Below are 19,425 nucleotides of genomic sequence, written 5' to 3' on the forward strand. Positions count from 1 at the left end.
ACGAGTTAAAAAAAACATGTTATTGAGGGAAACAAATATACACTTGGGACTGCGATAATAAATTTAATATAGTACAAGTATAATTAACTATATAAGTATAATACAGTATAATTATAAAATTGTGTAATAGCAATTAAAAAAAGTGAGCATTTTATATTGTTGTTTATTTTATATTAAAGAGAAAACTACCAGGATATATACTTACAATTGTACTTTTGTACATTATATAATAGCAATTCAAATTTTTATTATTAATACTGATAATAATCATCATTATAAAAATTAGAATTTAATGGGTTAGTCCTTAATTGTCATATAAATTGCACCACAATGCATGGTCCTAAAGTAGGCTTCATTTGTGAAATATGACCTGGATGTTCCTGACAGGTTTTGTGAGGTTCAGCCTGTTTGAAACAGAGTTCAACACGTGTCTTTGCCGACTATTTTTGTCCGCACTGTCTGAAACCTGAAGCCATTAGTTAGTAGAGTTGGTTAAATGAGCTCACCGTCCACCAATGCAGATCACAGCTGAGGTCAAGCCCAAACATTCTCCTGCACCAAATACAGTGTGAAGTGCATCAGTTATTTCCACCAGAGCGCATAAACTCTCTGGGAACCAGCAAATTAGAATGATTTCTGAAGGATCATGTGACACTGAAGACTGGAGTAATGATGCTGAAAATTCAGCTTTGATCACAGGATTGCGAAAAACCGAAATAATTAACAGAATATATGAAAACACAAAGTCACAAGATACAGATGAAATTTAATCTTAAAGTTCAGTTACATCCCAAGTAGTTGCATGTAAATTCTGAGCAAACAAACAAATGTCATATATTGAAAAGCTGCAAAGTTCAGTCACATTGTGCCATTCTTCACCAAAAACTAGTCATTTAATATTAATGAAAAGACAAACACTGATTCATTTACAATTTATGTGAAATGTACAAATCAGAAACATGACAAAAAGGCATTTAAATGTTTCACAGTGACTAAACAGACACAAAACAAATGTTTTGGCAAATGGATATGTAGCATCACGTGATGCTCCGACCGTCCACGATTGTCATGTAGGACATTAATACGGAAAACTCTATGCCGTCTGAACACGATGAACACACAGGACATGGTGTTGGATTATGAACACTAGTAATGGAAGAATATATATCAACCAGGTCGATAAGTCTACTAACATTTTGAGATTATCGGCATAGCTGATAATCACGCGATTAACGGAAACGTCAGCTCAATTTCACTTATTAATTATTTTGAATCGAGTAAACAGTGAAAACAAAAACTTGAGTGCAAAACATTTCAGTCTGTGTATTTTACAATAACTGCATTTAAATTGTATGATACTACATACATCGGCCACACTGCTCTCTAGTTGTCATATCAGGAAGATACACTAATGTACACAACACACACACACACACAAAGCAATAAAGTTAACAAGTGATAGTTGTTAAAACATGCATGCAGGCACACGATATCTGTGTTAAACGTCAGTCTAAAAAGGCTTGAATACTGGTTTAAGGGTGTGTGGTGATCAGGATCATTTTAAACTAACGCAAAATAAAAAAAAAATAAGGTCATTGCGACTTTTTATCTCAATTCTGACTTTTTTCCTTGCAATTCTGAGTTTATATCTCACAATTCTGACAAAAAAAAAAAAAAAAAAACATCAGAATTGTGAGTTACAAACTTGCAATTGTGAGAAAAAAGCTAGAACGCTGAGCATTTCAATCTCAAAATTCTGACTATTTTCTCATAATTGTGAGATATAAACTCACAATTGAGGGGGAAAAGTATAAATTGAGAGAAACTTGTGATTGCGAGAAAAAAGTTAGAATTGCGAGAAACTCGGAATCGCAAGAAAAAGAGTTGTAAATTTTTCATCTCGCAATTCTGACTTTTCCTCAGAATTTTGAGAAAAAAAAACGTACAACTGCGAGTTATAAGTACTTATATAGTTATAAAAACTTATACAGACTTATAAAAACTCGCAATTGAGAGAAAAGTATGAATTATGAGAGAATCTCTAGAAATTGAAGAAAAAATTGCAAGGAAAAAAAGTCAGAGTTGCAAATTTTTCATCTCGCAATTCTGACATTTTTCCTCAATTTTGAGATATAAACGAGTTAAAAAAACAACAACATGTAATTGAGGGAAAAAAATATGAATAGTGAGACTTGGGACTGCGATAATAAAAAAGGTTCGTTTTTTTAAATTTTATTTAAATTCTAACTTTCTCACAATTTTAACTTTTTTTTACAAGTTTCTTACAATTCTGATTTTTCCCCCTCAAGTTTGTCTGACTTTATTTTTTCAGAATTGTGAGATATAAACTTACAATTGCGAGTTCTAAAAACAAGGGGGAAAAAAAGAGTCCGAATTCCGAGATGAAAAATTTGCAACTTTTTTTTCCTTCCAATTCCGAGACAAAAAGCCATAATTACCTTTTTATTTTTATTCCGTGGTGGAAACAAGTTTCCACAGAAACCGATACAGATAATTTTTTTTACAGACATGCAAAACCAAAAATGCCTCTCAGGTGAGAACATTAAAACGACAGCAGCTGTAGAACGTCACTGGAGAAGCAGAAACACTAAAAACAAAAGTCACACGTTAAAACAGCAGTGAAGCCACTAAAAGTGCTAAAACCCTTGTGCTTCTATGAGGTCCAGGCCAATGAACCTGCATCCAATCTCCAACACGATTCCTTCAAAGCAGCTTAACCGAATAACATTCAACTCATGTCAGATTTAGTAAGTCTGGATTGAGTACTGGCCTTTCCTAGATAGAGTCAACATGAAATGATGCTTGCAACCGTTTTGCTTCTGTAATCTGATATACACAACCGTTTAGAAGTTTAGGGTCTGTAAGATTATTATTTTTAAAGAAATTAATACTTTTCTTCAGCAAGGATGCATTAAATTATGGAAGCTTGTTTCTGCCACTAAATAAAAAAAAAGGTAATTGCAACTCTGACAGAATCAATTCTCGCAATATCTTGCAATTCTGACTTTTTTCCTCAGAATTGTGTGATATAAACTCACAAATTGCATCATATAAAGTCAGAATTGTGTGATATAAAGTCAGAATGGAGAGATATCAAGTCAGAATTGCAATATAAACTCTATAAATTCAGATTTTTTCTCAGAATTGTGAGTTTCTTTCATGCAATTGAGAGTTATAAAATCAGAATTGTTAGATATAAACTCGCAGTTGAGAAAAAACGTCGTATTTCCCTCGCAATTGGACATTATAACACACAAACACACAAAAAAAAGAGTTTATATCTCACAATTCTGACTTTATATCTCGCAATTTTGAGATAAAAGTCGCAACCTTTTTTTACTTTTTCACGGCAGAAACAAGCTTCCATATTAAACTGATCAAAGTGACAGTAAAGACATTTATGTTAGATAAAAGATAGTCAGCATATTGATTTCTGAAGGATCATGTGACACTGAAGTCTGGAGTAATGATGCTGAAAATTCAGCTTTGATCACAGGAATAGATTACATTTTAATATACATCACAATAGAAAACACCTATTTTAAACGGTAATAATTTTTCACAATTTTACTGTATTTTTGATCAAATAAATGCAGCCTTGGTGAGCACAAGAGACATAAAAACATAAAATCTTACCATCCCTAAACTTTACATTTACATTTTAATGATGTTTTATTTTAAACCACATGCACCGGTGAAACATGCACAATAAGACCAGGAACATGTTTTAAGAAAGTAAAAAGGGTAATTTTTGATTTCATGTTGACTTGATCTTTTGTATACACATTATGATATGAATAACATAATTTGAAATCGCTAGCATATAATACACTGTTGAAAACATCGGTGACATAAAATACAGTGACAAGTAGCAACACTCACGAGTCACGCATGCTACTGAAGAACACGGTGATGCACAGCACTGCTCGGGATCTAACGTGGTTAACCAGTCTCTGTGGTTCAACAGGTAAAGTGAGCTCGCCCTCTAAACTCTCCACACACACAGTATTGCCTATTCAAAGTGTTTCGCAGCATTGCAAACCGTTCTGACTTCTGAAATGTTCGGACTAAACCTGAGACAATCTCACCCATCATAATCACAGTCATCTGATGTTCCCTCCATTAACAGGAGTGACACATGTGCAAACGCTCCCGTCTGAGGAAAAGCGGTCAAAGCCTTCCAGAGACGGACTTATTTCTCCATCCCGTTGATGGTTTTATTTCCAGAGTCCCTCCGTTTCCTGGTAGAAGAGGAAGTTGTGCCGTCCATCTCACACTCCCCTACAGCACAATTGCATTACAATGTGATTTGAAACACTGAAGCAAGAATGTTTGAGTTCATGCACAGAAGCAAAGTATAATGCATGCACATTTAATAAAATCTAAGCCTAAACATTTAACTCCACTAGATATATTCAAAATTGCATACTGATTTTTTTTTTTTTTTTTTTTTTGCAGTATATATCATGCATACTGTGCACAGCATGTAAAATATGCATTGACTACCTGGATGAAGTGTTATTTTAGTTTAAATATATATATATATATATATATATATATATATATATATATATATATATATATATATATATATACACACATTTTTTTTTTATATTAATTTATTTTTAATATTAATTTGAACTTTTTTTTGTATGTTTTCAAGTTTTCATGTTAATTTGTTTTAGAATTATTTTGTATAAATAATATTTTTTTTCTCCAATATATATTGAATATATATTTATACATTAATATTTATTTTGAATAATAATTTTTGAATTTTATTCGTATGTTTTTAGTCATGTTAATTTTAGTTTACTTTTTAGTAATTTTGTTATGCGTTTTTCATTTTATTAGTTTTCTGTTTTTTAAAAATTATTGCCATTTAGGTTTCATTTATTTTTATTTCCATTTTAATTATAGTTTTTTCAAATTTTCATTTAATAATTTTAGTGCTTCAACATAAAACTTATTTCAGTTTATTGCCGAGGCAACATTTCTAATTTTCGCTTAATGTTTCTAATTATACAAACTAATATTTATATTTATTTCAGCTTTATTTCATGTTTTTAATAGTTTTAAGTTAACAATAATAACCCTGTCTGGATGATCTAATACTTTTGACAAAATGCACAACAAAAATATGCTTGACCTTCCATTTCCAACGTGACAAATTCACTTATATATACAGTCCAACCAAAATTTATTCAGACACCTTGAACATTTAATACAGTTTATTCACTGTAGTTAATAAAATGTTAATAAAATGTGACAAGATCTCAGAGTTAAACTGTCAGAAAAAATAATCTTAATTATGTCAGATAACACTTAAGCAAAACATGGTCAGGTCAAAGTGTCTGAATAATTTTTGGTTCCAAATTTTTATCAGTTTTACTGGTAGTCCACTGTATGAAGAATTTTTGGGTATAATATGTTAGTTTACTTTATTTTGCTATCCTCACTTACATAAATGAACTATAGTGTCCTGCGCCCACTAGTAAAAATATATCATAAATTATATCTAGTGTCTGAATAATTTTTATTATATATATATATATATATATATATATATATATATATATATATATATATAAAAAAACACTAGTATGCAATATAACAGTACATACTGCGCAGTAACAGCAGTACTCTAGTATTAAAAGTATTAAAGACGTTGCCTCGTCTCAGAACTTATTACCCATGTGTCTTCTGCTCGTTCTCCAGAAGAGGTCACAACACTACAGGTTAGACTCGCTGAAGCTGTCATTAACATCACAGGAATCAACATGCTGCATAGTGTGAAAGATTTAGTTTTTACCTTTGCATTCAGACACGGCATCACCTGGCTCAGAGTAATAACTGTCGTCACACTCAGAGAAGCTCTATGGAGGTCAAACATCACATGATTTAGATTGTAAAACTCTTAAGATTCACTTCAGCACTGCTTGTATAGCCTGCTGTAAACATCAGGTTTTTTATGTACATATAAATGCAAATGTTTGAGAAAAGAAAGAGAGACACAAAATGAGACGTTCTATTCAATGCAACTAAAGTGGATGGTGATTTTACGTGCTTGAGCATCAAAATCACAAAAATACAGCCTAACAGTAATATAAAAAATACTGGAAAACTGTTCTGAAGTCATACAATAAGTGTTGTTTGAGGGGGGAAAAAAACAAAGACAAAACAAAATTGACTAAAATCACTGTAAAAACATGATTTTCTTCCTCTGTATTTTTGTTCTATTGTCCAGCTCAAATATCTAAAAATCAAGATACATTTACTTGAGAAGCAAAATGATTTAAAGGGATAGTTCACCCAAAAATGAAAATAATGTCATTAATTACTCACCCTCATGTCGTTCCACACTCGTAAGATCTTCGTTAATCTTCAAAACACAAATTAAGATATTTTCGATGAGATGGATCAGTGAGGCCTGCATAGGAAGCAATGACATTTCCTCTCTCAAGATCCATTAATGTACTAAAAACATATTTAAATCGGTTCATGTGAGTACAGTGGTTCAATATTAATATTATAAAGTGACGAGAATATTTTTGGAGCACCAAAAAAAACAAAATAACGACTTATTTAGTGATGGCCGATTTCAAAACACTGCTTCAGGAAGCATCGGAGCACAAATGAATCAGTGTATCAAATCTGCTGTTCGGAGCGCCAAAGTCACGTGATTTCAGCCACTGGCAGGTTGACAAGCGATCTGAATCATGATTCGATACACTGATTCATTTGTGCTCCGATGCTTCCTGAAGCAGTGTTTTGAAATCGGCCATCACTAAATAAGTCGTTATTTTGTTTTATTGGCGCACCAAAAATATTCTTGTCGCTTTATAATATTAATATTGAACCACTGTACTCACATGAACTGATTTAAATATGTTTTTAGTACATTAATGGATCTTGAGAGAGGAAATGTCATTGCTCCCTATGGAGGCCACACGGAGCCATCGGATTTCAACAAAAATATCTTAATTTGTGTTCTGAAGATGAACGAAGGTCTTACGGGTGTGGAACGGCATGAGGGTGAGTAATAAATGACAGAATTTTCATTTTTGGGTGAACTAACCCTTAAGAAACAAGCAAAAATATCTGCCAATGGGATCAGATTAATAAACTTAAGTCAAAGGAAAAACAAGCTCATTTAATTTAATGCTTCAGCTTGTCTGCCATTGGCAGATTTTTTTTAAATTGTTTTAAGTATAAACTCACTTAATTCTGATACAGTTTTCACTGAACAAAACTTATTATCTTAAGTCATTTTGCTTCTCAAGTAAATGTATCTTGATTTAAGAATGTTTTGATACTTGAAATGGAAAACAAGACACAAATACTAAGGAAGAAATTCATTTTTACTGTGATTAAATGAAATGAAAGTTCTGTCATCATTTACTCACCCTCATGTTGTTACAAACCTGTATGAGTTTCTTTCTTCTGCTGAACACAAAAGAAGATATTTTGAAGAATATGAGTAACCAAACAGTTGTCAGTAGCCAGTGACTTCAATAGTATTTTTTTCCTACTATGAATAAATAGCTACCATCTGGTTACACACGTTCTTTAAAATATCTTCTTTTGTGTTCAACAAAAGAAAGAAACTCGTACAGGTTTGGAACAACTTGAGGGTGAGTAATTGATAACAAAATGTTCATTTTTGAGTGAACTATCCCTTTAAGAGCCCGAGTTTGAACGTATGCATGTGTGCATGAGATCTGAGAGTTTTGGCGAAGTCACATGGACTCCTCTAAGATACTTTAATGTTATTTTTTGTCCTTTTTGAAGTTTGACAGCCCTTTGGTCACATTATGTTTCAGTTGTGTGCGCTTTTGTTTTTTCGGGGACAAGGGTGAGTGTGAGTAAACGATGACAAAGCCGTGACTCACCTTCTCTCTGGGCCCGTAGTTTTCAGCATACCAGACCATCACATACAGACACAGGAATGTGATGAAAGCCTTCAGACGCGAAAGAGAGACAAAGACTCCGTCAATTCCACATCAACATCCTTTGTGTTCACACAAAAACACTTCCTCAAAAGACTATTTTGAGGAAATCTCCTCCCACAGATGCCAAAAAAAGCTGAACGAGTAGAAACCAAACAATCATAATGATGCTATGAAAAGCTCAAAGTGAAGACAAAAAGTGCAGAAACTCACCAAACACACGAGCCACAAAATCACATAGAGAATTTGCGTCTTGGAAAACAAGTCTTGTCCGAATTTAATGCACGCTAACGCCTCCAGGAAAGCTATTGCCCTGTAGGAAAGAAAACAAGAGCGTTTCTACTAGACCTCGATTGTGCAACTTAAAGCTGAAGGGCGTTACGTGAAGTCTAGATGATCTAACCTAGATGTTTGAGACGAGATAACCTGAAGTGCACAAAATCTAGGTTACTGTCGTATATCTTAGATAACGCAAATGACAATAGAGCAGCGAAGCCCACCAAAGCGCTGCAGTGGAACACAAGCATTCATGCGGGTTTGTGGTTAAACGTTTGGCGTGTGTGCAAGTTCATGTGAATGAAAAGCCTGCAAGCCTTTCACCTCAAACACTGGTGTGACATGCATGAACATCAGCGCACGCTGAAGAACAAGTGTTACTGATAACACGCTCCGTTACTTGTGCATTACGGCGGATCACATGGGCGGCAGCCTCACACTTGTGTCATTTTAACTGGTTTAAACTCACCCAAACACCCAGCATTGTGTCCCGACCCGTTTGCACTGTGTGTCCGTGAGATACGCGTAATACTGCCTGTAGAGCAGACCAGAGAATTCATCAGTCAAAATGATTTTAATACAAATCGCACACATGCTATTCTAACTGTCTTCATACTGTTTTACATAAGTAATTCGCAAGCTTTTTTTTTTATCAGCAAAAAATATTTACTCCTTTACTACTTTAAGTTAATATTTCACAAAATTTAACAACACATTCACATTTACACACTGGTATCAGTTAATGGTCACATGAGATGCACATAAACTAATTAAATATTTTATCTATTTTATTTTTGACCTTTTTAGTGTTTTATTTTGATTAAAAAAAATTATACACACACACACACACACACATATACATATATATATATATATATATATATATATATATATATATATATATATATATATATATATATATATATATATATATATATATATATATATATATATATATACACATATATATACATTTTTTTTTTTTTAATTATTATTATTATTATTATTATTATTATTTACATTTTTATGATTTAATTAAAGGGTTAGTTCACCCAAAAATGACTTACAATTGTGACCCTGGACCACAAAACCAGTCATAAGTCACACAGGTATATTTGTAGCAATAGCAAACAATACATTGTATGGGTCAAAATTATCAATTTTTCTTTTATGCCAAAAATCATTAGGATATTAAGTAAAGATCATGTTCCATGAAGATATTTTGTAAATTTCCTACCATAAATATATAAAAAATGTCTTTTTGTGAGTGGATATGCATTGCTAAGGACTTCATTTGCACAAATTTAAAGGTGATTTTCTCAATATTTCGATTTTTTTGCACCCTCAGATTCTAGATTTTCAAATAGTTGTATCTCGGCCAAATATTGTCCTAACAAACCATACATCAATGAAAAGTTTATTTATTCAGCTTTTATATGATGTATAAATCTCAATTCCAAAAAAAATGACTCTTATGACTGGTTTTGTGGTCCAGGGTCACAAATGAGAACAAAAGAAGTAATCGAACCAACAATAGTGCAACAATATGCAAGTGCTGCGATTAGTCCCATTGGTTTGAGCTTACGCAAGAACAAATGAGGTTTGTTCTCGCGCGTCAAGCAAGTACGGTTGAGCTTCTGATCAATGTTTATATGTGAATAAAAGCCTAAATTGAATCTGTTCTTCATATAAAAATTAGGACTGATCTGCTCAATTCATATGGATTAGTTTTACGATCTCTTTATGAAGTTTTTGAGGCGACAAAGTGGTAGTTGCGTAGACTGTCAATGGAGGGACAGAAATTACTCAGATTTTTTGAACGAAAGTTTGAAACGACATGAGGGTGAGTAATTAATGACAGAATTTTCATTTTTGGGTGAACTAACCCTTTAATTATTAGCTTTTCATCAGTTTACAAAGCCCAATTTGGGAAACCCTGGATTAGAAAAATGTAACAACTTTTCTTCAATCATTTTTATGATTTTTATCCATTGGGAAAAATTTCTCCATTCATTTTTTTTTTCATTTTAGTAAAAACAGTTGTGAATGCCATTTTGTTATATACTGCACTAAATACAAGGATAAAGCGTGTTTGGCTGGCACCTACCGTACGGTGGGGGCAGTGATGATACCGATGAACAGAATTCTGCACCAGCTGAGAGCGTGGCATGCTGGGAACACAAAGATGTGCTTCAGGAAGAACGTGTTCAGCTCTGTCAGCTTGAGTGAAAGAGAGAGAGAGAGAGAGAGAGAGAGAGAGAGAGAGAGAGAGAGAGAGAGAGAGATTATTCTATGCAATAAACCAAAATTAAAAAGAGCTTTTTGGAAAACCTAAATCCAATGACCCTTGAGAACTGGGACAGAGACACAGCAGTGAATTAATAAACTTCTGTGAAATGTTAGAAATGTTATGCAATAAACCAAAAGAAAAACTAGATGCAGTTTTGGGATTCTTAGTTTTGGAAATACGAATTTCAAAAATAATAAAGTTTTATGTAATAAAGGATTCATTTGAATTCATCTGTTAATAGATTAATTTGTCTTTTGGTGCGACTGTCACATCAAACTTGTGTTACAAGTAATGATAAATTAAGCATTCAGTATTGATAAAGAAATGCACGGATGGTTTTAAAAACCTACTGTCAAGTAAATATTTGTATAGCGCCTTTCACAATATGCATTGTTTCAAAGCAGCTTTACAGAAAATCATGACGTTAATGTTTCTAAAACCTTATTATCTTCATGTTGCATTTAAGCACATTAGATTTTTCACGTTTTGCGATGATAAAACAATCAAGCATTTGAAATTTGTTACTGAATAGTCAGAAAATCTAATAAAACAACATTTAACACAAATCATATTTTGCACATCACATGTATTAAATGCAGCACTCATTCTTTTTTATGGTGCTGTTGTTTTAACCTGAGCTACTTAAACAAGGCAAATGATCTAAACCCCCAGAGTGGGAATATGACTACTTCTGAAACAAGAATCAGTTCAGATTATGCTTCAGAGATTCACAGGACAACAAAACCAGTATTCAATTGTCAACTAATTTGGTCACAGTCTCTGAAGTGGAAATGGAGGCTCAGACTCCCCTCCTCCGAATTCCCATTTCAAAGACATTTAATTACTACTTAAAGGGCCCTCAATAGGGAGCGAAGAGACCGGCCTCCCTCTCGCACAATAGAGAATGAAGAGCGTTCTTTCATCGCCATGGAAACGAGTCGGCCGCTTCTAGTCTGATTGCCCGTTCTCTCTAGAGAACCCAAATGACCCACATTTTTGAGCTAGTTAAAGCTAGTTAAATTAATTATTTTTATGCTGACAATAAAAAAGTGCAAATATTTCACTTTAGGTAGTACTTTAACTTTTAAGTAGTTTTAACATTTATAATATAATGTGGTATTTAATTATTATTAAATCAATTATTAATTATATTTATTAAATGGTATTTAACTTCATACCGTGGTCTGTCTGAATACTTGATTCTGATTGGCTGGAAGGTATACATGAAACCTGTTCAATGCATAGGTAGTTCCAGTCAGTTTAATTACCCTTCTGTATTAATGCACTGCTTTCATTGAAACACACACGCAAAACACATACACACCACTTGCACAAACATACATTCAGGAGCGCAGAAACTCATCAACACTGCCCTGTGATTTTATTATTAAATTATCTTCAATACTGAATCGCTACATAATATTTCTCAGCAACGAGGGGGTAACAGCACTGGTTTTGAAGTTTTTGAAGCTCAAACTTGTAGCTTCACTATTAGTAGAAAGATGCTGCACAGATGCAGGTAATTAACACATGCATCCCTCTCTCGATAATTAATTCAAATAAATGCTATAATTCATTCAAATAAATAAGATGTTACCGCATTACTTTATCAGTGTCTGATTCAAAGTGGGCAGAATGCTAGATCTAATAAGCCGTAACTGATGAAATTAGCCGTCATTTTTACCGTTCCAGTCAAATAACAGCTTTAATTTGCCAATGCTGGCAAATGACCATGGTATAAGCGTGATAATCCATGGCTAGCTGTGCATTTAACAATTTGAATGCATTTCATTTCGCATCAGGTAGCTCTTTGCGCTCACGATTTTGAAGTCCAAAAAAGTGGACCCAACCATCATAAAAGTAATCCACACTATGCTGCAAACATCAATAACAGCTTTAACTTGTCAATGCTGGCAAATGACCATGGTATAAGCGTGATAATCTACGGCTAGCTGTGCATTTAATGATTTGAATGCACTCCATTTTGCGTCAGGTAGCTCTTTGTCTCCACATCGTGCATTAAAATCATCTAATGCACAGGAAGCTGTGGAAAATCCCTTACATATTTATCAATATTTCTCATTATATAAGAAGAATATATATTTATAAATTCTCACTTCGTCCTTCATCTTAAATGCATTTCACAATGCATTCTGGGATTGAACTAAATTAATTAGGTTTTGAATCAAAACTAAAATGTGTTTTATTGTCAAACATTGGCTGATGAAGACGCAAATCGACTCTGAAAGACTAACCTGCCATATGATCATGAACAGATAGACTCCTGTCACCCTCTGCAAGGAAGACTTGGGGTCGAACCAGCGCACATACGTCCAGCTGGCAGGCGTGAACTGTAAAACCGCCCGTTTGATCTTGCCCGTGGTGCTGTGGATGTGTCTGTGCGGTGGAGAAACACGATTCTTCACCATTTCTAACCACTGTAAATGCTGCAAAATTGAAATGAATCAGAACTCTTACTTGATACTGGCCCAGTGATACGTGCGCATCTCTAAGAAACGGCAGACGGTCATTCCCAGCCAGATGCCACCGCCGTTACACAACAAGATATCCAGGATTACTTGATCCCACCAGCACTCCGCAAAATTAGGAAGAAGATGCATGAAGAACAACTGTAGGGAGAGATTATATTTGTGTATTATTGTGCGACTCTGTGTGTTTGCGCTCTTCAAGAGACTCAATGATTTCAATTTTTTGTTTCTAACTAACAATGTAATACTGTAATTTGCATAAAAACACACATCAAACAACTAGGGCTGGGACGATAAATCAATACTCAATCAATGCAATGAATCTGGATCGATCCTGATATTTTTTTTCTCGAATCGATTCTGAGCTTAGTTTTAACAAACAACTTAAAATGGAGGATGAAGTGAGAAATACTGATAAATTCTCACTTTGTCCTTCATCTTGGATGATTTGTTTATCACTGAGCATTTCACAATGCATTCTGGGATTGCTGAATTAAAGGATTAGTCCACTTTTAAATAAACTTTTCCTGATAATTTACTCACCCCAATGTCATCCAAGATGTCCATGTCTTTCTTTCTTCAGTCGAAAAGAAATTAATGTTTTTGATGAAAATATTCAAGGATTTTTCTCCATATAGTGGACTTCAATGGGCACCAAACAGTTGAAGGTCAAAATTAGTTTCACTGCAGCTTCAAATTATTTTACACGATCCCAGATGAGAAATAAGGGTCTTATCTAGAGAAACAATCACTAATTTTGAAAAAAATAAATACAATTTTATACATTTTAACCATAAATGCTCATCTTGAACTAGCTCTCTTCTTCTTCTCTTTGAATTCCATTAGTATAGACACTACTAAGTGCATTACTGCCCTCCACAGGTAAAAGTTTGAACTAAATTGTAATATACAATATGCTAGTTCAATAGTATATAACAATTACTTCAAACTTTGACCTGTGGAGGGCAGTAATACACTTAGCAGTGTCTACACTACTGGAATTCAAAGAGAAGAAGAAGAGAGCTAGTTCAAGATGAGCATTTATGGTTAAAACGTATATAATTTTAATTTTTTTCAGAAAATAAGCGATGGTTTCTCTAGATAAGACACTTATTTCTCGTCTGGGATCGTGTAAACAATTTGAAGCTGCAGTGAAACTGTAATTTTGACCTTCAACCATTTGGTCCCCATTGAAGTCCACTATATGGAGAAAAAACCTTGAATTTTTTCATCAAAAACCTTCATTTCTTTTCGACTGAAGAAAGAAGGACATTGACATCTTGGATGACATGGGGGTGAGTAAATTATCAGGAAAATTTTGTTTAAAAGTGAACTAATCCTTTAAAGGGATAGTTCACCCAAAAATAAAAACACACCAGACCTTTAAATGTAACAACTTCTTTTATATTTTGGCAAACATAATCAAACTGTCATTAGCTGTGAATCATCATATATTGTCTTCTACGAATAATCGCGATGCAACAAAACTGGATTGCTCTCATTATCATCAGACGCATGCTATAAGTGAAGCAATGCATCAAAACAATGTAACGAACAGCAGGAATCCCATGAGTTGCAGACGTTTACCTCAGTGAGCTCCCAGGTGATGCTGATGGTCCAGCACAGGCCGTATGAGCGGATGAGCAGAGCCTTCATGCCCCATCCCCAGAAATGACTGAAGGCGAAGATGTCAAAGTGGCTGAGGATTCGCTCCCATGTGATCACATGACAGTTCACCGCATACTCCTGTCAACCATCACAACACCAGACGGACATCAGTGTAGTTTAATATATACACACATATTCATAATATATATTTATATAGAGAGTTTTATTCATCTTTATTTCAGTTTTATTTATTTTACACCATTTTAAGTTAAACTATATGAAAACAAGAAATGTTTTTTTTTTTTTAATTTCATGTAACAAAAATATTTTTATGTTTTAGTTTTAGTGAACTATAATAATCCTGGTTTTTGAGCTCTGGCAGAAGGGAATTATTTTGTCCACTTTAGGGCTTAATCATAATGACATCATTTTCATTGATGGGTGAACGACTTCTTTAACAACACAGCCGAGTCAGATTTCCCTGAATCACTGACCATGATGTCAGCTTCCCGTTTGGCGTAGCGGAGATTGGGATCCAGCCAGTACATGAGAGACTTCACCTGCTCCCAGTTCAGGAAGATGATGAAAACGAGGAAGAGGAAGTACAGCACACTCAGTCCTGCACAACAACATAAAACATGCACTTCAGAAAAGATGAAGGTGGAAAATCACATTAACATACACTTAGATCTCAGACCTCAGATCTGCCCTCATCATTTATTCATGTTTAAAAATCATCTCACAGTGTGTGTGTGTATCATTAAGCTTCATAATTGGCCATCAAGGTCACATAAACACATCTGATCCACTCACCGAACACTATACGCCATATTGCTGGATGGGGTCTAGTGAACGGACCTGAAAAGAGACAGAAGTTATGAATATGGCTGCGTCATATTGGGAAAGCATGACTTTACGATATTTCGTTTTTCTGCTAAATATATTGCGAAATGGAAAAAATACAGACATTTTTAGCAGATGACTTGATTAGCTAAATTTGGAAAGAATGAATCATTCTAGAGTGAGCTGTGCGATTTTGTTGGAGAGTTCAAGTGGATAGAAAAAATAAAAATAATAATTAAATTTTTTAAGACTTTTAATGGCAAAATCCTTCTAGGGCTAAACAATTGGTTACACTTTATTTTGAGGTCACAGTTACATTGTACTTTGAGTACTGAGTAATATTAATTAACGTAACATGTAGAACTTATAAAGATATGGTTAGGGTTTGGTTTAGGGTTAGTTACTTGTAATTATGCAAATTACTGACAATGGAAGCCTCACGGATTTCATCAAAAATATCTTAATTTTTGATCTAAAAAATATCTTAATTTGTGTTCCGAAGATTAACAAAGGTCTTACAGGTGTGGAATATTTTTAAGTTGTAAATAAAATAAATTATTGGAGTGCATGTTTATTTCCATGTTTAACTGAATGCCATTTCTTTGTAATTAACTGTGAAATTTACTAGCAATTTCTGAGGTGAAAAAAGAAATTCTAGTGTTGAAAGCGTTTTAAAAAACATTTTCATATGCCACTTTCCCACTGTTTTTGACCAATTCAATATGACTTTAAAATAACATTTTTATTGTGATTATTATTAAATAGAAACATTTAAATAATATTGTTATACTGTAAAAATATAAAAAATATTTAATACTATATAATATAGTATTAAAATAATTTTATTTTAGTGTAAAATCACAACACTAATAATCAATCACTTGATTTGATCATTTTCAAAAGATAACCAATCGAGCTATTATTTTGACGGGTTGCCAGCAAATGAAAATACGCACTGGTGGTTTCAGAGTGAAGCTGTGTTCATTTACACACGTGCAGCTCATGACATCAGGTGTGTAAATGCCGCGCTTTGCTCTGAAACAGGTATCGCATATATTTATTTAGTAAATCTGCACGATCACATTAAGGCATATTGCAATGCAATATCAATTTTATTCAATATCACGAAGCCTTAATTATGAAACTGAACAGAACCATGTGACCATGATCATAAAACACCGAAGCTCTCAGATACCAGCCCGACTCTTACCGTTTGGGAAGGCGAGAACGCTGATGACCAAGAAAAACGAGATGACCAGGATGAGACCCACCCAGAGGTTGTTGTCATGGTTTCCGTCATCTCTGTAATGGAAACATGTGGTCATACACTCAAATACACCCGGCACAAACAGACCATCTTCCTCTTTCTATTTTCATCAGTTTCATATTTCATCATACGCACAAAAAAAAAAAGTAGATGCATGCAATCAGACACATCATGCAATTTCATTTTATTGAACATTTCGAAAACATACATTTTTTATGTTTTATTCATTGCCAAATATTTTCCACGTACTCTGCTGTCATGATGAAATAAAAGTTGTGACAGATCTTTTGTTCCGTATTGTGATGTAAATCCATGCGTAATGAATTATCAGAAAAAAATGCAACGCGGGGATTCGGTTCTCTCTCTGTCATTTGTTTCATTAGATGTTGAGATGCCAAACATGGAGGCAGATCTGAATGCGAGATTGCATTGGCAGGGTTTAAGTGAACTATCAGATTAGAGAAGTGCTGCATACATTAACAGAGAGAAGTCTGATGCTTTCCCTGGAAGACTCAGTTCACAGGTCACAAAAAAGAAGAAGAAAAAAAATACGAAATGCATACATGGATGAATCGTTCACAATAAGATCAATTCATTTCATTCCAACTTTGAGAAAATTCTCAAATGACAAAGGACACGAAAAAGAAATTGCAACTAATTTTACTACCGTATATTTAAGTGAAACGCTACTGAACAAGATTAAAACCGCAAGACAGAACTTGATTTTATTCATCTCTTTTTAACTGGACTGTAAAAAGTGAGCATTGCTCACTGGAATGGAGGCAGATGTGCATGCAACAAAATGGCTGAACAAAAAAAATAAAAATGCACAGATGAATTGTTTACATTAAAGACCAGCAGTATGCATTAAGACAATAAAAAATGCCAACTTAATCACCACCATAAAATTCAAATTGAGCATTCTTATTTTTTAATGGAATATTGCAGTATTTATTATAAATAATTCATCAGTGCACATCATCATATTTTTTTAATTCATGTGCCTCGTAGTCTTTAATCAAAATAACTCTTCTCTGATGGTGTATTTACTGGCATGAGGGCGGGGCAACCTGTCACTCACATGAGATCCACCAATAGCAAACCACAACCATCCAATCAATTCCTTATGAACAAAATCAAGCCCCGCCCTACATTTGTTCTTGTTTGAGAAGCTTTCACTCGGATATACGTCACGATAGAGAAGAAAAGACTATCGCAACTTCAATTTCTTCTCGACTTTTAAATATCCTATGAATATAAGCATTATAATTTGAATAGTCTCCTGTTTACATCATATACATGAATTTGCTACTCGCTTACTTATATAAAATGGTGGTATGGGGGGAGGGACACTGTCTTTATGAAAAGCATTTCATTGAATAAAAATGTCCTCGAGTGCAGGATGACGTAATCAATATTTTTGTCCGTTTTCCCGGAAGTGAAATGCGCACTTTGATATAAGGTCGTTTTAGTCGACTTTAGAGACACACACGCGCACATAGGTGACCTCAAAACAACAAACACGCATTAAAAGCCACACATTTCAGATTTCGATTCGAAACGACGTGTTGCTATAGTAACATGCTGTTATTGCAACTCTTTGTGTGGCTTTAGGGTTGTGCGTCACTCACCGCGTAAACGCGAAGTACATGAGGCTGAGCACGGTGCATGTCAGCAGGGTGATTGTGTGTGGCTTGTAGAAGAACTCGATGGTGATGTCCTCCACCTGCTGTTCGTTGATCATGCGGAAATGCATTCTATAATTCACATCATCTTTACTGAGTGTCCGAGAGCCGAACGTTGAAGCCATGCACGGGAGATCAGCAGATCGGCGTCTTTCCTCTCTGTCCTGGATTCACCTTTGATTACCGTGATGTTAGCAGCTCTCTCTCCCTCTCTGGCGTCTGCTGCAAGAATGCAACCCGGATGACGGCCATGCATGTGTGCTCTCCGGCTCTGCGCGCGTCAATTGCATGTACTCAATCCGCTGCTCAGAGAGAGCGATGCATGCACCAAGCAGAAAGATGGCAGACACTTTAGGTGAAAACAGAAAATTCCGTGTATTTTCATTGGTGTGCATGCAGTGCCAGGAGTACAGCCGCTATGGCAAGCCGGGTGGGCCAAACGTTCGAGTTTCTCACGCGCTCAAGGTCACTCTGTTGAGTGTCACACACATGTGTGTGTTTTGGATTTACACGCAAACATTGGTTTATATGTCATAAGTTATAAACAGTGGCCCCAAAAAGTGGATACTTAAAGAATTAAGAGTTCGATTTTAGAGATGTATACATAAAAACAGCATTGTCCAGTCACAGCTGTTTAATTCTGCATGAAATGGGTTTCTCCAATATCTCTTATTTTATCTGTCTGTCAAATATTTTGTGTTTGCGAGCTTTCTTTACAATAAATGATTTGATATTTGTATGTAATCAGTGTTGGGTGTAATTCATTAAGTAATTACTGTAATTTAAAGGGGCTCTATGTAAGATTTTTACTTTAAAAAATACCCCGATATGTTTGCAGATATTTAGGAAACAACACTACAGCCAGATATTCTGCTTTGAAATGTGTGTTCCGTGTCGGAATGTCTGTCTTTGTTTTGGTCTGTGGAAACCGTGTGCTGCAGTTTATCCAATAGTATTTCGACACCACAGGTTGCCAGTTGGCGGAAAACAGCGCGTA

General features: G+C 34.5%; 1 protein-coding gene across 1 annotated transcript; it reads right to left on the reverse strand.

Annotated features, from left to right (window-relative positions):
- Positions 1-746: 746 nt before the first annotated feature.
- ptdss1a (phosphatidylserine synthase 1a) lies at positions 747-19,171 on the reverse strand. The gene is made up of 13 exons (XM_048152696.1): positions 18,375-19,171; positions 16,687-16,778; positions 15,447-15,491; positions 15,128-15,252; positions 14,613-14,771; positions 13,015-13,166; positions 12,792-12,933; positions 10,354-10,466; positions 8,716-8,781; positions 8,184-8,283; positions 7,914-7,982; positions 5,834-5,897; positions 747-4,302 (listed from the first exon to the last, which is right to left on the reverse strand). Exons 1-13 carry the CDS (start codon positions 18,551-18,553, stop codon positions 4,214-4,216), a joined length of 1,395 nt encoding a protein of 464 aa, XP_048008653.1. The 5' UTR covers positions 18,554-19,171; the 3' UTR covers positions 747-4,213.
- Between the last annotated feature and the right edge of the window lie 254 nt (positions 19,172-19,425).

The sequence above is a fragment of the Megalobrama amblycephala genome, linkage group LG13 (genome assembly GCF_018812025.1).
Source record: "Megalobrama amblycephala isolate DHTTF-2021 linkage group LG13, ASM1881202v1, whole genome shotgun sequence".
Taxonomy (NCBI): domain Eukaryota; kingdom Metazoa; phylum Chordata; class Actinopteri; order Cypriniformes; family Xenocyprididae; genus Megalobrama; species Megalobrama amblycephala.